This window comes from Pocillopora damicornis, chromosome 12 (genome assembly GCF_964200805.1).
Source record: "Pocillopora damicornis chromosome 12, jaPocDami1.2, whole genome shotgun sequence".
Classification (NCBI taxonomy): Eukaryota; Metazoa; Cnidaria; class Anthozoa; order Scleractinia; family Pocilloporidae; genus Pocillopora; species Pocillopora damicornis.
In genome coordinates, this window is record NC_142681.1 from 3,253,865 (window position 1) to 3,267,861 (window position 13,997).

The 13,997-nt window shown below is 38.8% G+C and overlaps 3 protein-coding genes across 3 annotated transcripts in view; 1 reads left to right on the plus strand and 2 right to left on the minus strand.

The window, feature by feature from the left end:
* LOC149036108 (uncharacterized) overlaps positions 1 to 13,997 on the plus strand; it is a 42,179-nt gene that overhangs the window by 9,626 nt on the left and 18,556 nt on the right. The gene's annotated exons all lie outside the window — the stretch shown is intronic.
* On the minus strand, positions 1,331 to 13,263 carry LOC113684877 (immunomodulatory peroxidase). Its single transcript, XM_027202291.2, has 8 exons — positions 13,140 to 13,263; positions 6,807 to 7,311; positions 5,730 to 6,499; positions 5,320 to 5,498; positions 4,593 to 4,897; positions 4,217 to 4,473; positions 3,255 to 3,591; positions 1,331 to 2,782 (listed from the first exon to the last, which is right to left on the minus strand). Exons 2-8 carry the CDS (start codon positions 7,304 to 7,306, stop codon positions 2,704 to 2,706), a joined length of 2,427 nt encoding a protein of 808 aa, XP_027058092.2. The 5' UTR covers positions 7,307 to 7,311; positions 13,140 to 13,263; the 3' UTR covers positions 1,331 to 2,703.
* On the minus strand, positions 9,773 to 12,605 carry LOC149036109 (uncharacterized). The gene is made up of 2 exons (XM_089190065.1): positions 12,135 to 12,605; positions 9,773 to 11,861 (listed from the first exon to the last, which is right to left on the minus strand). Exons 1-2 carry the CDS (start codon positions 12,463 to 12,465, stop codon positions 10,291 to 10,293), a joined length of 1,902 nt encoding a protein of 633 aa, XP_089046191.1. The 5' UTR covers positions 12,466 to 12,605; the 3' UTR covers positions 9,773 to 10,290.

Genomic DNA, 13,997 nt, shown 5'->3' on the forward strand with positions numbered 1-13,997 from the left:
TCTTGTTACTTTGCTTGTTAATTTGCTTGTTTTTCGGTATAACATGCCGTGTATAAATCGTGGTTTCCTTCCACCGTAAAGCTAAAGTTCAAGACCTAAGGGGACTTTTTAAGGATTTCAGTAGTTCAATTTGAGAGAGAGAGATGAAAGAAAGAAAGTTATTAACCGTCTTTGTTTTTCCTCCTGTTGCCGTATGCGGAGAGTTTGGATTTTAACCTCTAACCCTATGGAAATTTCTATGGTAACATTAAAGCATTAAGGGAGCGGGAGATTTCTTGTGGTAAAGAGCATTTAAAAAATGTTATTTTTTTTATAAGTTGTGGTTTGCTGTAGGAAACAATAACTGCCTACAAAACAAATTTAACATTTTCTGTAAAGTTGCTATTATTGGAACTATGGTCCTGAATCTTTGCGGACTATTCTTATGACTCGTAAGGTCCCACTCCCGCAGAAAACCACGATGAAAACTTATTTTGTTTTATTAACTGAGTTAATAATACAAATTGGCCACTGTAGAGAGTTTCTAAAGTTAATGTTTCGAGTTTTAACCCTTCGTCAGACAAAGGGCTGACGCTCGAAACTTCAGCTTTAGCAACTCTTTAAGGTGACCAATTTACACTTATAGGAAAACAGAATATGATGAGCAAATAAGTCACCTCTTTCGATAAATCCAGTGACTTGCTTGATCTGAATCGGACAACTATGGAGATTTTTTAAAATTTATTTTAGAATGATCTTTTTTGTAGGCGTCCAACGCGCCTTGTACTAGTCAACCAGACGTCAGTCAGCCGGTTGACACAAGATTATTTGTAGAAAGTAGAGTATGCACAACCGATTATCTATACTCTCGTTAGGAGCTGCTTGGGCCGGGGTTGTTGGCTGTTAGGTAGACAAGAATTTCCTATGTTTGCCTACAAGCTACAGGCACGTGAATGAATTGACAGTAATCGTCAACCTTTTTGCGTCATTCACATTTCCATCAACAATTGATCTATTCAGGTTTATCTTAGTCACTTTTTAAACGATAGAAGAAAGTGACTGTAAGTAAATGACATTGAGTCAAATGAGTGTTTGATAAGTTATGAGTGTTTGTTTCTTTGTTTGCTGTGCCGTGCTGGCACCTATAAATATTGCCTCTCTTTCACCGCAATTTATTGTTAAATGAGGTAATTTTACGAGACGCCTAGGAAATTAGTGGGGATCCCACCGAGTAAAAATAGATAAGTCCTGATTGGCTTTAGTTGTTCTATAACCCAGGACTGTTTCTTAAGTAAAATGAGCTAGTTTTAGACTAGTGAGGATTTATTATTATACTATTATTAAGTCATGATGACTGAAAAAGAGCGCACTTTATTTTTCGTTTATATGCCGGTGGAGTAGGGCAAAAGTTAAACCGTAAAACTACAACAACTTTCTATGGTTCCCAAGTCAATCACATCTTCCGCCATCAACGCGTTCAACAAACGAGTTGGTTGACTAACCAAAACGTTTTGCATGAATCAATTTCTTTTCCAGCGGCTAATCGGCGGCTTCTCTTCTTAACCTCTTCTAGAAAGGAATCGTCAATTTCTTTTATTTGAAACTTACTGTTGATAACCTGCAATTTCTGAACCACTTATTGAGTCCATACTAAAATAACCATATCCAACAGAGCCCATTACAGTAATTATTGCCTTAAGTATGAAATGATTATTCGTCCGCGATCGTAGAATCACTTAGTCAACCTCGTCTTTCCTTTGGCTGTTCATGACATTTGCTCTTAATAACATCAGTCTGGTGTTAACTTAGAATTAATCATGAAAAGGTAACACGAAAAACAATTTTAAAAATACACTCGTTACTAGTTGCTTAGTTTGACGGTCGATCATAGCTGTTTTGAAGGTATTTTGGGGGTCGTCAATCTAAGACACACTTAACGCAGTTTTGTTTTCCATAGCCTTTGCATTTCTCGTTTTACATTCTGTAAGGGGTTCTGCTACCGCTGTCATAAATTATTGCAGACTTTTCAATCTCATGGCTCTTAATATTTTGATTCGAGGGCGAATGTTCTTATGGCGGGCAAGATTTTCATGCCTCAGCCTGCGGGTACGGTGACGCTTCACCACCTCGTCTTTTCATGAATGAATTGGTAGTAATCGTCAAACTTTAGTTTGACAACGTGAAGAAAATTTACGTTACACAAAGTAATAAGGGCTTTCCAAACGTTTGGTTTACATATATCACTGATGAAATTAACGCGAAATTTTCGAAACAGCATTTTTAACTCAATTGATAAAGAAGAACTGACAGATAGTGACTAATGAGCTATGAGCAGATGAGGTTTTGTCATTGAAATAAAGGTGCTGTAAACAATGGCGTGAAATAGCGTGATTTCAATTAAAAAATTAAGAAGCGTTAAATTAAAGCGATTTTTTTTAAAATTGTGTCGACAAAGTGCGTCGTTAACTTCTTGTAATAAAGTATTTCATGTGAAAATTAACTGACGAGAGGTTATGTAGCTTTGTTACGGTAAGGATGTTCAGTCCAGTCATTTTTCCAAGTTTAATTTCAGCGTAATATGCGTTTATAGCCATCGACGATGTCTTTCCATGCATGAACAACTTTGTCGAATTATGAATACTCCAATGTATGTGGAATCATATCAACTTATAATGCGGCCGCAGTGAAAAAAATTTAACAAAAGATAAGATGAGAAAAAGTGGGTTAAAAAGTTTCGTCAAATGTTTCTGTGGATGGAACTCCATACCAGTCGGTGTCTCTCTGAGAGGAGTCAGCCATCAAACTGTTGAGAAAAAGGAGAGAAAATCAGACAATAAGGTGTTTAAATAAAATGAAAATTATATGAACTATTTTGAGCTTAAGTGGTGATTGATGACGTGACTTTCATTTTTTTATTCATCGTGGCCATCATTCGTTTGAATATAGTTTGGTCGTCAGTAATTAGCCGAAGATTAGCTCAATCCTCTCTCGAAATTAATAAATATGAAGTTACTCTCAGGAGGATGAAATATATTGCCGCCTAAATATCTCTAAAGTCAACCGTAAAGAAATAAAGGCATTTCGGTACTTGTGTCAACATAATTTCCATGGTTAATTTCTCCGAGTTCTACCCACCGATGGATTGAACTGAAATGTAATGTCAATCTTTATCAGATCAACCGACTCTGCGGAAAAGAGGGGCTTTTTCTTTTTCAAACCTTGCTTCATAGTGACTGAGTGCGAGTAACAAATGTTTCAAACTAAGCTTTTCTTACCGTTGAGTCGGACATTTGAAGCCTGGTCTAAACACATTGAGGTTCATGTCAGGTAGCTTATCGCAACTGACAAATATCCTTGATTGTTCCAATGCCTTCCTTGTAACAGCGGGGATATCTTCAGCATTGTTACAGATTATCTTTGCAAGATTAACCCTCCTTATCTCTTGAAGTTGACAAGACGTGAACGCTGTTTTGTCGGTGTGCAAGGCAGAGTTTGGAGCGTTTTCATGCCAGAAACGATCACCTACCCGGAGGCGTTTAAATTGTTCGGCTATTATACATTGGAAGGTCGGCCCGAGAACTCCTCCGTCTGAATCCACAGGTTCGAGCACTCCTTTTAAATGTGAGAATGAAGAAGTTAGTAAATTAATTTTTGCCATCAGTGAGGGACATTTTACATATTTGTAAGATTATTTAGAGGCTTATTGTGGCAAGGCAAAACCTACCTCCAAGATTCTTATGTGGGAGTGCCCTTCACCGGAAGTGAGAATTTGGGACAAATCTAACTATTCAAGTACTACGTAATAAACTGTAGCCTTTTATAGATGGATTCACGGCCGAGGGAGATGATAACTCGGGCTAATTATGAATGCCTGTTCTCAACCAGTCCTTTGAATCTGGTTGAAACGACTCGATATTAGAGTTGAGGCAATGAGACAGCGAAAGTATCAGACTACCTTTGACTTGGTCCCTTGTTTGCTCGGTTGAGAGCGCTTAGAAGCTGAGTGTTACAGGTTTCGACCCCAAATCTTAAACTTTAAGATCATTTAAACGGTTAAATGATATGTTCTGCATATTGTATCCTTTAAGAGTATTTTCGTTTCAAAGAATCTCACACACATCAAAAAGAAAGCTGTAGCCAGCTGAACAAGCTGACCAATGCGAGAAATCAGTTGTCTTAAAGATTCCTAATGTTTGCACTGATTGCACGTAAAATAATATTTTACTCAGTTACATACCTCCAGTGAAAAGATCGATATCATGAACCGATTGGTACTGGGATCTCAGCTTGTTTATGTCGTTTGGATCAAAGCCAGCTCTTCTCAGATCATCAAACGTTTTCACCTTTGCCCTAATTTGGCACTCTGGGCGGTTGCGATATGTCGTGTATGAAGCAACGCCACGACTACGTCCTCTTTGGATGTTTATGGATATAAGATCAGACAAGTCACCCTCACCTCGAAACAGATTTTCTTGCACGGAACTTGAAAATCGCCTGTAAGAAAACGATCCCAGCAAAACGATGTTTACTCAGACGCACTTAAATAGGATTTCTTCCTCATAAACAATGTACAATTCTTATCACTACTATATAACAATTATGTTTTCACTTACCCGTCCATTTTTGCAGCGGGACTTTTGAGCAAACCTCTAAAGATGGAATCAACACCCCCATTACACTTGTCATATATGTATGTCGGGTTGCCGAAGTCCAGTACTGGGATTGGCGAAAATTCCGCTTTGTTACAGTGGTGTTGAAAGCCATCTTGGGTGAAACGCATGAACTCCTCTTGAACCAAACTGTGACCAAACCGGAATGCAGCCACAGAGAATGATGCAGACATTTGAGCATTGATACGTGGGTCGTAACCGTTGAAGAACTTGGTTCCTTTCAACAACTTGAGGTTATTTCTTTTGATCTGAGCAGAATTTTAAAGGAAACAATAGAGATTATTTGTCTGTCAGTATCTACGTCAGTTTCAGGGAAAGTAGTGTGTAAAGAAACGAGCTTTCTTTCAGCACGACGGACAGCCACAGAGCAACATCCACAGCCACACAGCAACATCTATCTGGGCATTTGCAATCGAATTTGATCATTACTTTGTTTGTCACTCTGAGCGTGGGCACTCATTGACTCGTTATGTGAGACAGGCAAAGTAAATGATTCAATGGTCGCTGATGAGGAGTTTCTCATTCCCAGAAATTCATGCCGGGTGTCGCCACTAAACAACGTCTGCAAAACCTTCTGTGATTATTTTCAGCATTTAACATAAAGAGGATCCTGCCTGATTTTCGACAAAAAGGTTCGATGGGAAACCTCGGAGTGAGTAACTTTTCTTACCGTTTTAGGGCTCAGAATTAGTGGCAGAAACTCGTTGTATGTTATAAATTGTAGCACTGCTCCAATAATTTTCCTTGTTTCTTGGTATATTTGCTCCCCATCCCATGGTGTCATCTCACCAAAATACGTCGCGATTCGATTGTGCTCCCTAGTAATGATGGTATGAACGGAAATGAGAGCTGCAGAACGAAGAAAAAAAGATGTTCAAAACACGTAAAAATAATGTTGACTCCTTTTATTGCTAGGCATAGGCGTATCACATTCATCTTTATTCCATCCACGAAAACAAAATTCAATTATAATCACAAGAAGAATACTGACATGACAGATAACAACATACATATTGATTGGATGGTTTTATTCTATTAAGTGAGTCTTGCGTAATGGCTGGCACAGACTAGTATTTTTACCTGGGTTTTCGTTAACGCGCTCGTCTCCCGCGACAAAGCAAGGTCTATTTGGATCTTTCGAAACACAAAACTGATCAGGCAGCTGTGCAGGCAACAAACTCTTCATAGGGCAACCGTGACGGGGTTCCATAATCCTCAGTAAGCCATTCGAGGCTCGTAAGTTATTTTCCTCCTCCTCAGTCGAACCGTACACGTTAGATGCATCGATGTACGCTGTTAGCGTGTTGCGGTGCTCTCGCGGAGTCAGTTTGCACATGGTGTTCGGCATATGAGGTGCATCTCTTTCCAGCTGAAAGAAGGTAACGCCTCTGTCTCGGAAGGTAGCATCATCAGAGGGAACTTCAATGTTGATGCATTCTATGTTTGAGTTGCTCGACTCACAGTTTATGCTTTGTGTCTCTGCTAGCGTAAAATCGTGATCCATGAACTGCCCCCAGCTCATAGTCAGGTGAGTCAGTCTTGGGGAATCAGGATTTGTGCGGGCTGCATTACTGCCGTGAACAAAACGACTAACGTTCCTTGCGTTTGGCAATTCGTCTCCACTGAGAGCTGTGCGAAGTGTCGAAATCCCATCTCCATATGCAGGTGGCACCAGACGTCTGAATGGAGTAAGGATTGATCCAAAACGGGGATTATCCAGGTTATTGCAGGTTCCATTGATTTCCCTGAACCGGGAGTTCTTGTCACACCTTATTCTCTCTCCTTCTGTGTAGTTGAACGCGTGCGCCAAGGTCAGTATCTTTAATTTGCATTGCTTGACTTTCCTTTTACTGTAAGCGAAAAAAAAAAGGGGAAAAAAGATAAATGGAGCGTTATCCTTAAACCAGGATGATGTTATATCTTCATCCTTGTGTAACAAGGGTCTTTAGTCATAGGCATGTTTTCTTTTTACTCTCGGCTGAAAATGGAGGAAATTATATTCTTACTGCTTGGTCTCATAATACTTGTGGAATTTAGCTTAAAACTAATTAGAAAGTAGGCTTTGCAAGCTGTGCTCAACCGGCTATGCTATAAATATAAGAAACTTGTCTCTTAACATTGCCATAAATACATTTAGCCGACTGTCTTCACGCTTACCTTGTCAAAGACGCAGGTAAGGCCAAACGATTCCAAATCACCGGATCCTTACAGAGTTTCGCCAGCGCGCAAGCGCTGCAAGCTTCGCTCTGTTTGGCCTTCAACCACGTTAGAGCGTCTACCGTTGATTTTTTTCCATGTTGCAATGCCTGGAAGAATTTTCGTAGAGCGCGTTGCTGGTCTTTCTTTTTTTCCAATATTAGTCTGTAAGGTACCTTCTTTAGGGCTTCCATCCAACACGAGTAGTTCTGAGCTTCGAATGCAGCTTTGATCTCAGGTGCAACCTTTTGGACAACAATGTCCTCAACCTGTCTCATGTCCAGATTGTTACCAATGTCCATGTTGGGATCCATATAGTTCATTTCATTTGACTCTAGAAGTTCGCTTTTCATGTCTTCTAGAGTTTCAGTTTCGTCCGGGTAGAGGTCGTCGATGACGTAAGATGACGTCAGACTCATGATCAAGATGAGAACAAAACCATTAAGGATAAAAACGGCCATGATGGCTAAGGAATTCAACAAGGGACAAAATTTTTATAAGAAATTGCTTGTTAATCATTAGCGTGGAAATGCACAGTTTAAAATGATGCTTATCAATCAAAATAGCATGTCTCAAGGCTTTTTCTTCTTCTCGGGATAGTACGCGTACTTTAAAAACTGTCAAGGGTGAAAATCGATATTGCCTCTTTGCGAGTATGATGTATTTTATTAGAAACTGGATCATTGGTAATGCTATTTAGTGGTTTCATTGGCTTAGCCATCACAGGGTTATGAGGCTTAATACCGTGCGCGCAGTATTTGACAGTTTCTCGATAGATATGTGAAATGCCATGAAGACGGGTTAAACCAGAAGTGTTTTGTACATCATAAAGTTCCATTTGCTTTTACAGGGTAAATTTGATAAGATTTTATCATCAAATATTTTATTTGGGGTTGTTTTTATAAAAAAATTATTCCACTCGAGCTTGTTGTACATGAGATGACTATAGCCAACTCGGACCTGCGCGCCTAGTTGGCTATCTATCATCTTATATCCAATACATCCATGTCACTTTTTGATAGTTTCATTGGTTAGAATTTCCTTTTTGCGATGTTCAGGACACGCAATAGCAGGGTAAATTCGAGTAAATAACTTAAAGCCTAGTTCCCTGAGACTTTCCTGGCGTCTGAATTGAATAGCAATCTCAAGGTGTAATAATAATTTGTACATCCATGTCACTTTTTTATAGTTTCATTGGTTATAATTTCTTTTTTGCGATGGTTAGGACACGCAATAGCAGAGTAAATTCGAGTAAATAACTTAAAGCCTAGTTCCCTGATACTTTTGTGGCGTCTGAATTGAATAGCATTCTCGATGTGTTAAATGGGAGAATGAAGAAATGTAAAATGGTTTCCGTGTTTACGTAGCCTGATGTAAACACGCGGGAGGTTGGGAGAACACGAGATAAGCGTAGGAAACCACGACGCGAAGCTTTCCAGCATATCGAGGCTATGTAAACACGGAAACCATTTTACATTTCTTTTATAAAATAACTAATGAAAGAGCCTCTTCTTGCAACGAAGGAAAGTGACGTGCTTGTCGTTGTTGTTCATTTGGCTTTTTGGTCGTTTCTTGAATAATGGGAAAATTAAACTCCAAAGAAAAATTAGGAAAATCTTTTTCTTCCATTACTGTACTCAAAACAAACTTAAAGAAACTGAGTTACTGCTAAATAAATAGCAGGGAAAACTCCGCGAGAAGATTCAATATGAAAACCGTGTTTACATACGCTCATGTAAAATGGTTTTATGGCCAATCAGAACGCGCTTACTATTTGAATTATTCTATAATAAAAGTTATTTGGCATGCTTGATATTGAATATCAACTTTTGTAGCACTAAAAGTCAGACGATAGTGTGCCTGTAGAATAGCAGTCACACATCAAAATTCCCCTTCACCAAAATTTTTAGTTACACATACGATTTTCACCCAGAAATATCCCCTACAATCATGCTTTAAAAGTATTGCAAAATACTTAATATGCACTCAGGTTCTTAAAAAGACCCTGAAAGGATTTGCGTGTTGCAGTATAATAATATTGTTCGTTTAAGCAAAAATTCAAGTGTCGTTGCTTAAAGACTTTCCAGTATTGGGCATGTTTAAGTTAATTGTGAATTCTTTTGTCTGCTGTTGATATTTGTTGTGCTTTTAAAAGGATTAATTATCATAATGAACTAATTATAACAAGAAACAAGGAAAATTAGAGTACGAAATTTTGACTGTTTTGTAGCTTACAGATCTACAAAAACGATTTTTTTTCCCACAGAAATGAAAAAAAAAAACGCTTTGTTAGTTAATAATTTGGTTAATTCTATCGAGAATTGTTTCTTTTTTCTCTGGTCAGTTCCTTTAGTTAAAAAATCAGTCACGTGTGGTTGTCTTAATTCGTTTGGTACGGCTCTTAATGTTTTTTTTAAGCAAAAAGGAAGATTATTCTGGTCAAGTGGGCGTATTTTAAATGAAACGACCTCTAGCAAAACTTGGGAACAGAACCCGGTTCGATTTAAGCCAAAGTTTGAAATACGATGAACAAGACGAAATATCGGACATTCAGTGAAGAGAAGGGCAACAAAACCTATCTGCAACAAAATCTTTCCAAAATCTGTTCAAATCCTTGGCCAATTGTGCTGCGAATTTCATATTAAATGAAATAATAGTGTGTGATTTGCCCGCGGACTTTATATGCCATACAAAATTTCTCGAGAAAACTTTTCCTCAGACACATAAGCTTGCTGAACGATTTACAGTTGTTTCATTTTCAAGAGCAAAATTTGGAACGAAATTGGCCCAATCAGATTCCACCAGGCTTAAGGTGGGACTTAACCTAAAAAAGACCCCTTTTTTCAATGACTTGTCACATCCACAGTTTTTAGTTAAACCATATAAAACCATATATCACTGAAAAGCTAATGAATCACAGATTTCAGTTTTTTCAATTATTTCTGCACACAGTTTATTTGTAACCTGATACCAGCAAAATATTGTTACCCCATACTGTGCACAACCCACATGTACTCTAGAAAAGAAATCTTGATATGGAATGCAGCTAGCTCTGATTTGTTTTTATAACTATATAGTATATAGGCTAATCATGGGGATGAGCATAGAGTTTTAAAAAATATAAAAAACTTTGGTTCCAGCCTCCAGTTAAAGTAAAGCAAAATTTTTGGGGTGAATTTCCACCACAATTTTCTTTGTAACTTTTGACAAAGTAAAGCTACAGAAAAACCCTTTGCTCATTCCCAGACACTCTTTGAAAGCAATAAACATTGAAAATTTCAAGTCAATTGGTTAAATCCTCTATGAGATATGTTTTCTAGAATGCGCAAAATGCACATTTTGAGAAAAGTGCGATTAAAGTTAAAAAGCTAAAACGAAGATTGTCTGCACAAATTTGCATGGCTATGAACTATCCAATATCATAGCAAATGTTTCTTTCAGTCACTTAGAAGCCTCCAGGTTCATAGGTATCACCATCAGCCTCCCGTAGGGCATCTTCTCTGCGTGTGCGCCTCATTTGCTCTCCTTGCCGGCGCTTCTTTTCTTTAGCAGAGGTCTGAAGGTCCGATTTTCTCAACCGCCTCTTGTCCTTTTCTTCTGAGGCCTTCTGAGTGTACTCCCCTGCTGGAATTACCAGTCTCTGCATTATTCTTGCTCTGCTGGCAGCTCCACTATGAAAATGGCACACAGTAGAAGCAACTGCACATCTAATCACCTTGGCACCATGATGCTTGTGTTTTGGGCAGCGTGCCCACACCAGTCCGTTGATGCATTCATTGCGATTTTGGGTGGCGCCACGCACACACCTTTGGAGCAGCTTAGTTTCACTAAGTGTGATGAATGTTGGCTTCAGCAGTTCAAAGAACACTTCAGGCAAACAGTCACCTGCTTCATAAGTATTTGTTCCAGTAGCACAATCTTGTTGCCATTTACACCAGGAATCCTCACCAACAGGGCAGAAGCGATGTTGTTTAGCAGCATCTTGTGACTGGACACTGTGATGGAGGATGGCAATGATATTTTTCTTCATGGTGTAAACAACAACATCAACCTCTCTTTCTGTTAGGTTTGCTTTAGTTAGGGTGTTTTGTCTAATGGCTAGACCATAGTACTTCTGAAGGCGTTTAATGCGGCTCTCAGTCAGTCGGCCCCGTCCTCCAATGGGTTTGCCATCTGCAAGTTTACCTTTGGTTCTTGCTTTAAGATTAAGTAGGTGCTTGCCCATGCGTTTTTGCACGTGCCCAACACAATCCAGTTTTTCCACCTTGCAGTCATCGCCATATATATTCTCCACAGTATTGAATGCCTTACTGTCTCCGTCAGAAACCATCCATTTATACCTTATTTTATGCAGTTCCACAGATCTACTCCAAACAACTATGGCACCCTCAGCTTCCATTGCAGGTGAGCTTCCATTAAAATTAATGTCACACTCATTGGAAGCAAGATGCTCAATCTGCCATGCTTCGAACTCCCCGTCAGTTTGACACTGAGACCTTTTCATGGTACATTTCCGGCATTCTTTTGAAAGGACATGATAGTCAAGAACCTCTCCAGTGTCTACAGATATAACAAAAACAACTCCAGTCAGAGAGGTAAACCCCCTTTTCGCCCATGTACCATCAAACGAAACGGCTGCATCGACTACATCATCATTGACTTCATCTCCACTTTCCTTCAGGATGTACTCGCGAACTCTTATCCCTGCCTGTGTCATTTCATCTTTGGCTTCAGCTTCTAAAGCCTCAAGTATTGTGTCTACTTGTCTGTAATAAGCAGGTAGTGATAGACATGGCATGTTCATGATGCTGCAAAAGGTTACTAGCCCTTCATAGCCACCTCCTGTCTCCAGAGAATGATAGACTGCACGACGATTTACGTCAAAAGATTGCCCTTTCTTTGTTATTGTATCTGATGTTTTCAATGGTGTAGCTTCAAGGCAGGAGCTACACTCCACAGAGAGGTCTGCCATTAGCCCATTTCTCCCAGAAGAATTCTCCTTCAGAGTTAAACTCCCTAGAACATAATAACAGTATACACTAAAGTTATTTTGTGCATTCTCATACATGTATATGAGTCACAAAATTTATTCACCACATACCACACAACAGACAGTTACAACTGTAATTTTTAATAAATGAAAACAATAAAGATAGTACTGAAGAGAAGTAAAAAAACATTCTTAGAGAAAAAAATGGAAACTGCACACTGTTACTAGCATATGCTACGAGACATGAACAGTAAAGAAAAGGTTAAAAGTAAAACAGATGTTCACTTATGTTTTCTCACCTTCCTCGCACACATGTGCTTCAGACAACGTGGCATATAATTTCTTGAGGTCTACAAGTCTGTATCCCTCTCCCTGAAAATCATTTACATCAGAAATCTTTGATGAACTATCTGGTGAATCTTCTGGTCTCATTTTGAGTCTCGAAGCACTGATGGAAGCACTTTCGGCATCTGACAGAGCCTCATCACACGAGGAACTCGATGCTGAGTTTGTGACTTCTCTATCCGCACGCGGCATTTTCTTCGCTTTCCTTGCGTATCTCTGCACTCCAGTAAAAGGCTTTCCTTTCCGCTTTCTTCTATATACAGTATTCTTCTTCCCTCCTGGCATTTTAGACAAAAACTTCGCTGATATAAAACTCGAATCTCGCTCTCACAGTATCTCCACAGTTGAAAACACGCCAGCTTTCAATCCCACGCCACCTCCGACTAGCTATACTTCATGTAAGGGGTCATATAGCTTCCTCTTGAAAATACTGAGGAAATTCTAGGAATTGGATGGACTTTCGGGCTTCAAATTGGAGCAAGACTGAAAGATGCTACGTTGCGTTGCCATGGTAACCAAAAATATTTTTTTACTAGCTTGCAGAAAACTTATCGTAGGCAACAAAATAAAGCAAATTAGTCTTAAAAACTCATGTCATGGCTTTCTTCTATGCCTGAAGTTTCAGATTTCTCCAAAAACAAAAATTGCATTTTGTAGTCAAATTTTAGGTTAAGTCCCACCTTAATGCCATAGCTTTAAATTTTTATTTTGATTATTACGTTGTTAAAAATAGTTTACGTATATCGTCACTGTGGGCATTTATCTTTAAGAAAATAACTTAATGAAGATAACGAATTACCCAGTTATCAAACTGTGCTTTTGGAACAATTGGATTTAGTTTGTGGAAAAATAAATGGCTCAATACGCGAATGTACACGCTCAAGTCTGCAGGAAATAAAATGATTAAGTCTTGAACAAAAAAAAAACGGTATTTTCGAATGTTTGAAAGTAATTCTTACCTGAATTGGATAACTCTTCTTATCTTGCATTCGAATGAACAGCTTTGTGAAGTTAGTGATTTTATAGCACGAACCCGGAACTTACATTTTTAGACATGAACTGCACTCCAAAGTTGTATTGTTTCTGTCCCTTAGATCTTATCGTGAAAGAACAATGAGGCGTAAGCAGACGCAAATTTTTGTGCACGCAAGCTGTTTCAAGTGGACCTCTTCCTCTCCGTCACTCGAAAGTGGCACTTCTGCTGCTGCGTGACACTTTTGATAACTTCCATATGAACTCAGTGGGGAGCAACTAAAGGTAGCAAACACATTTATATCATAACTCTGAGCACCGTGTAGCATTAAGCCTGTTTTCTTGAAAATCTGTAGCATTGCGCCTACAACTTTCACGTGTCCATAATTCCCTAAAAATGGAATAGAGGAAGTTGTGCTCGGAAAGCGGAAATTATTCGTTGAACACTTGGGCTGAGTTTGACTTGTGTTAATTTAAAAGGAATGAAAACTGAAAAATTTCGATGCACGTTGGTAACTCTTGGTTTTACCCATTTACCGCTCTTAACCTGGTCAGAAAGCACCAATAATAGGCGAGGGAGAAGGCGGCTTTAAGTACAAAGATTAGAAAGTAAAGGTTGCGTTTTTTGCTTGTGCGAGTTGTCCAAGTGATATTAGGTGAGGTTTTCGCGATACTTGGTAGCAGTATCATTTTAGCGAGGGAAGCCTCTTTTTCTGATTACTTAATGCGTTTTTGGTGATAATACACTAATTATAAAGTATTGGCCAATGTATAATACCGTCATAAAGCATTATTAACAACTGAAGGTTGGAGTAAAATGCTCATTTAAAGTGAAAGTGAAATAA

Bases quoted from the DNA above. Each gene is read 5' to 3' on its own strand.
- LOC149036109 (XM_089190065.1), bottom strand. From the start codon at position 12,465: ATGCCAGGAGGGAAGAAGAATACTGTATATAGAAGAAAGCGGAAAGGA. The intron at 11,862-12,134 runs GTGAGAAAACAT...ATTATGTTCTAG, and splicing joins AGCACATGTGTGCGAGGAAG to GGAGTTTAACTCTGAAGGAG.
- LOC113684877 (XM_027202291.2), bottom strand. From the start codon at position 7,306: ATGGCCGTTTTTATCCTTAATGGTTTTGTTCTCATCTTGATCATGAGT. The intron at 3,592-4,216 runs GTATGTAACTGA...CACATTTAAAAG, and splicing joins TATCGATCTTTTCACTGGAG to GAGTGCTCGAACCTGTGGAT. The intron at 2,783-3,254 runs GTAAGAAAAGCT...TTTTCTCAACAG, and splicing joins TTCAAATGTCCGACTCAACG to TTTGATGGCTGACTCCTCTC.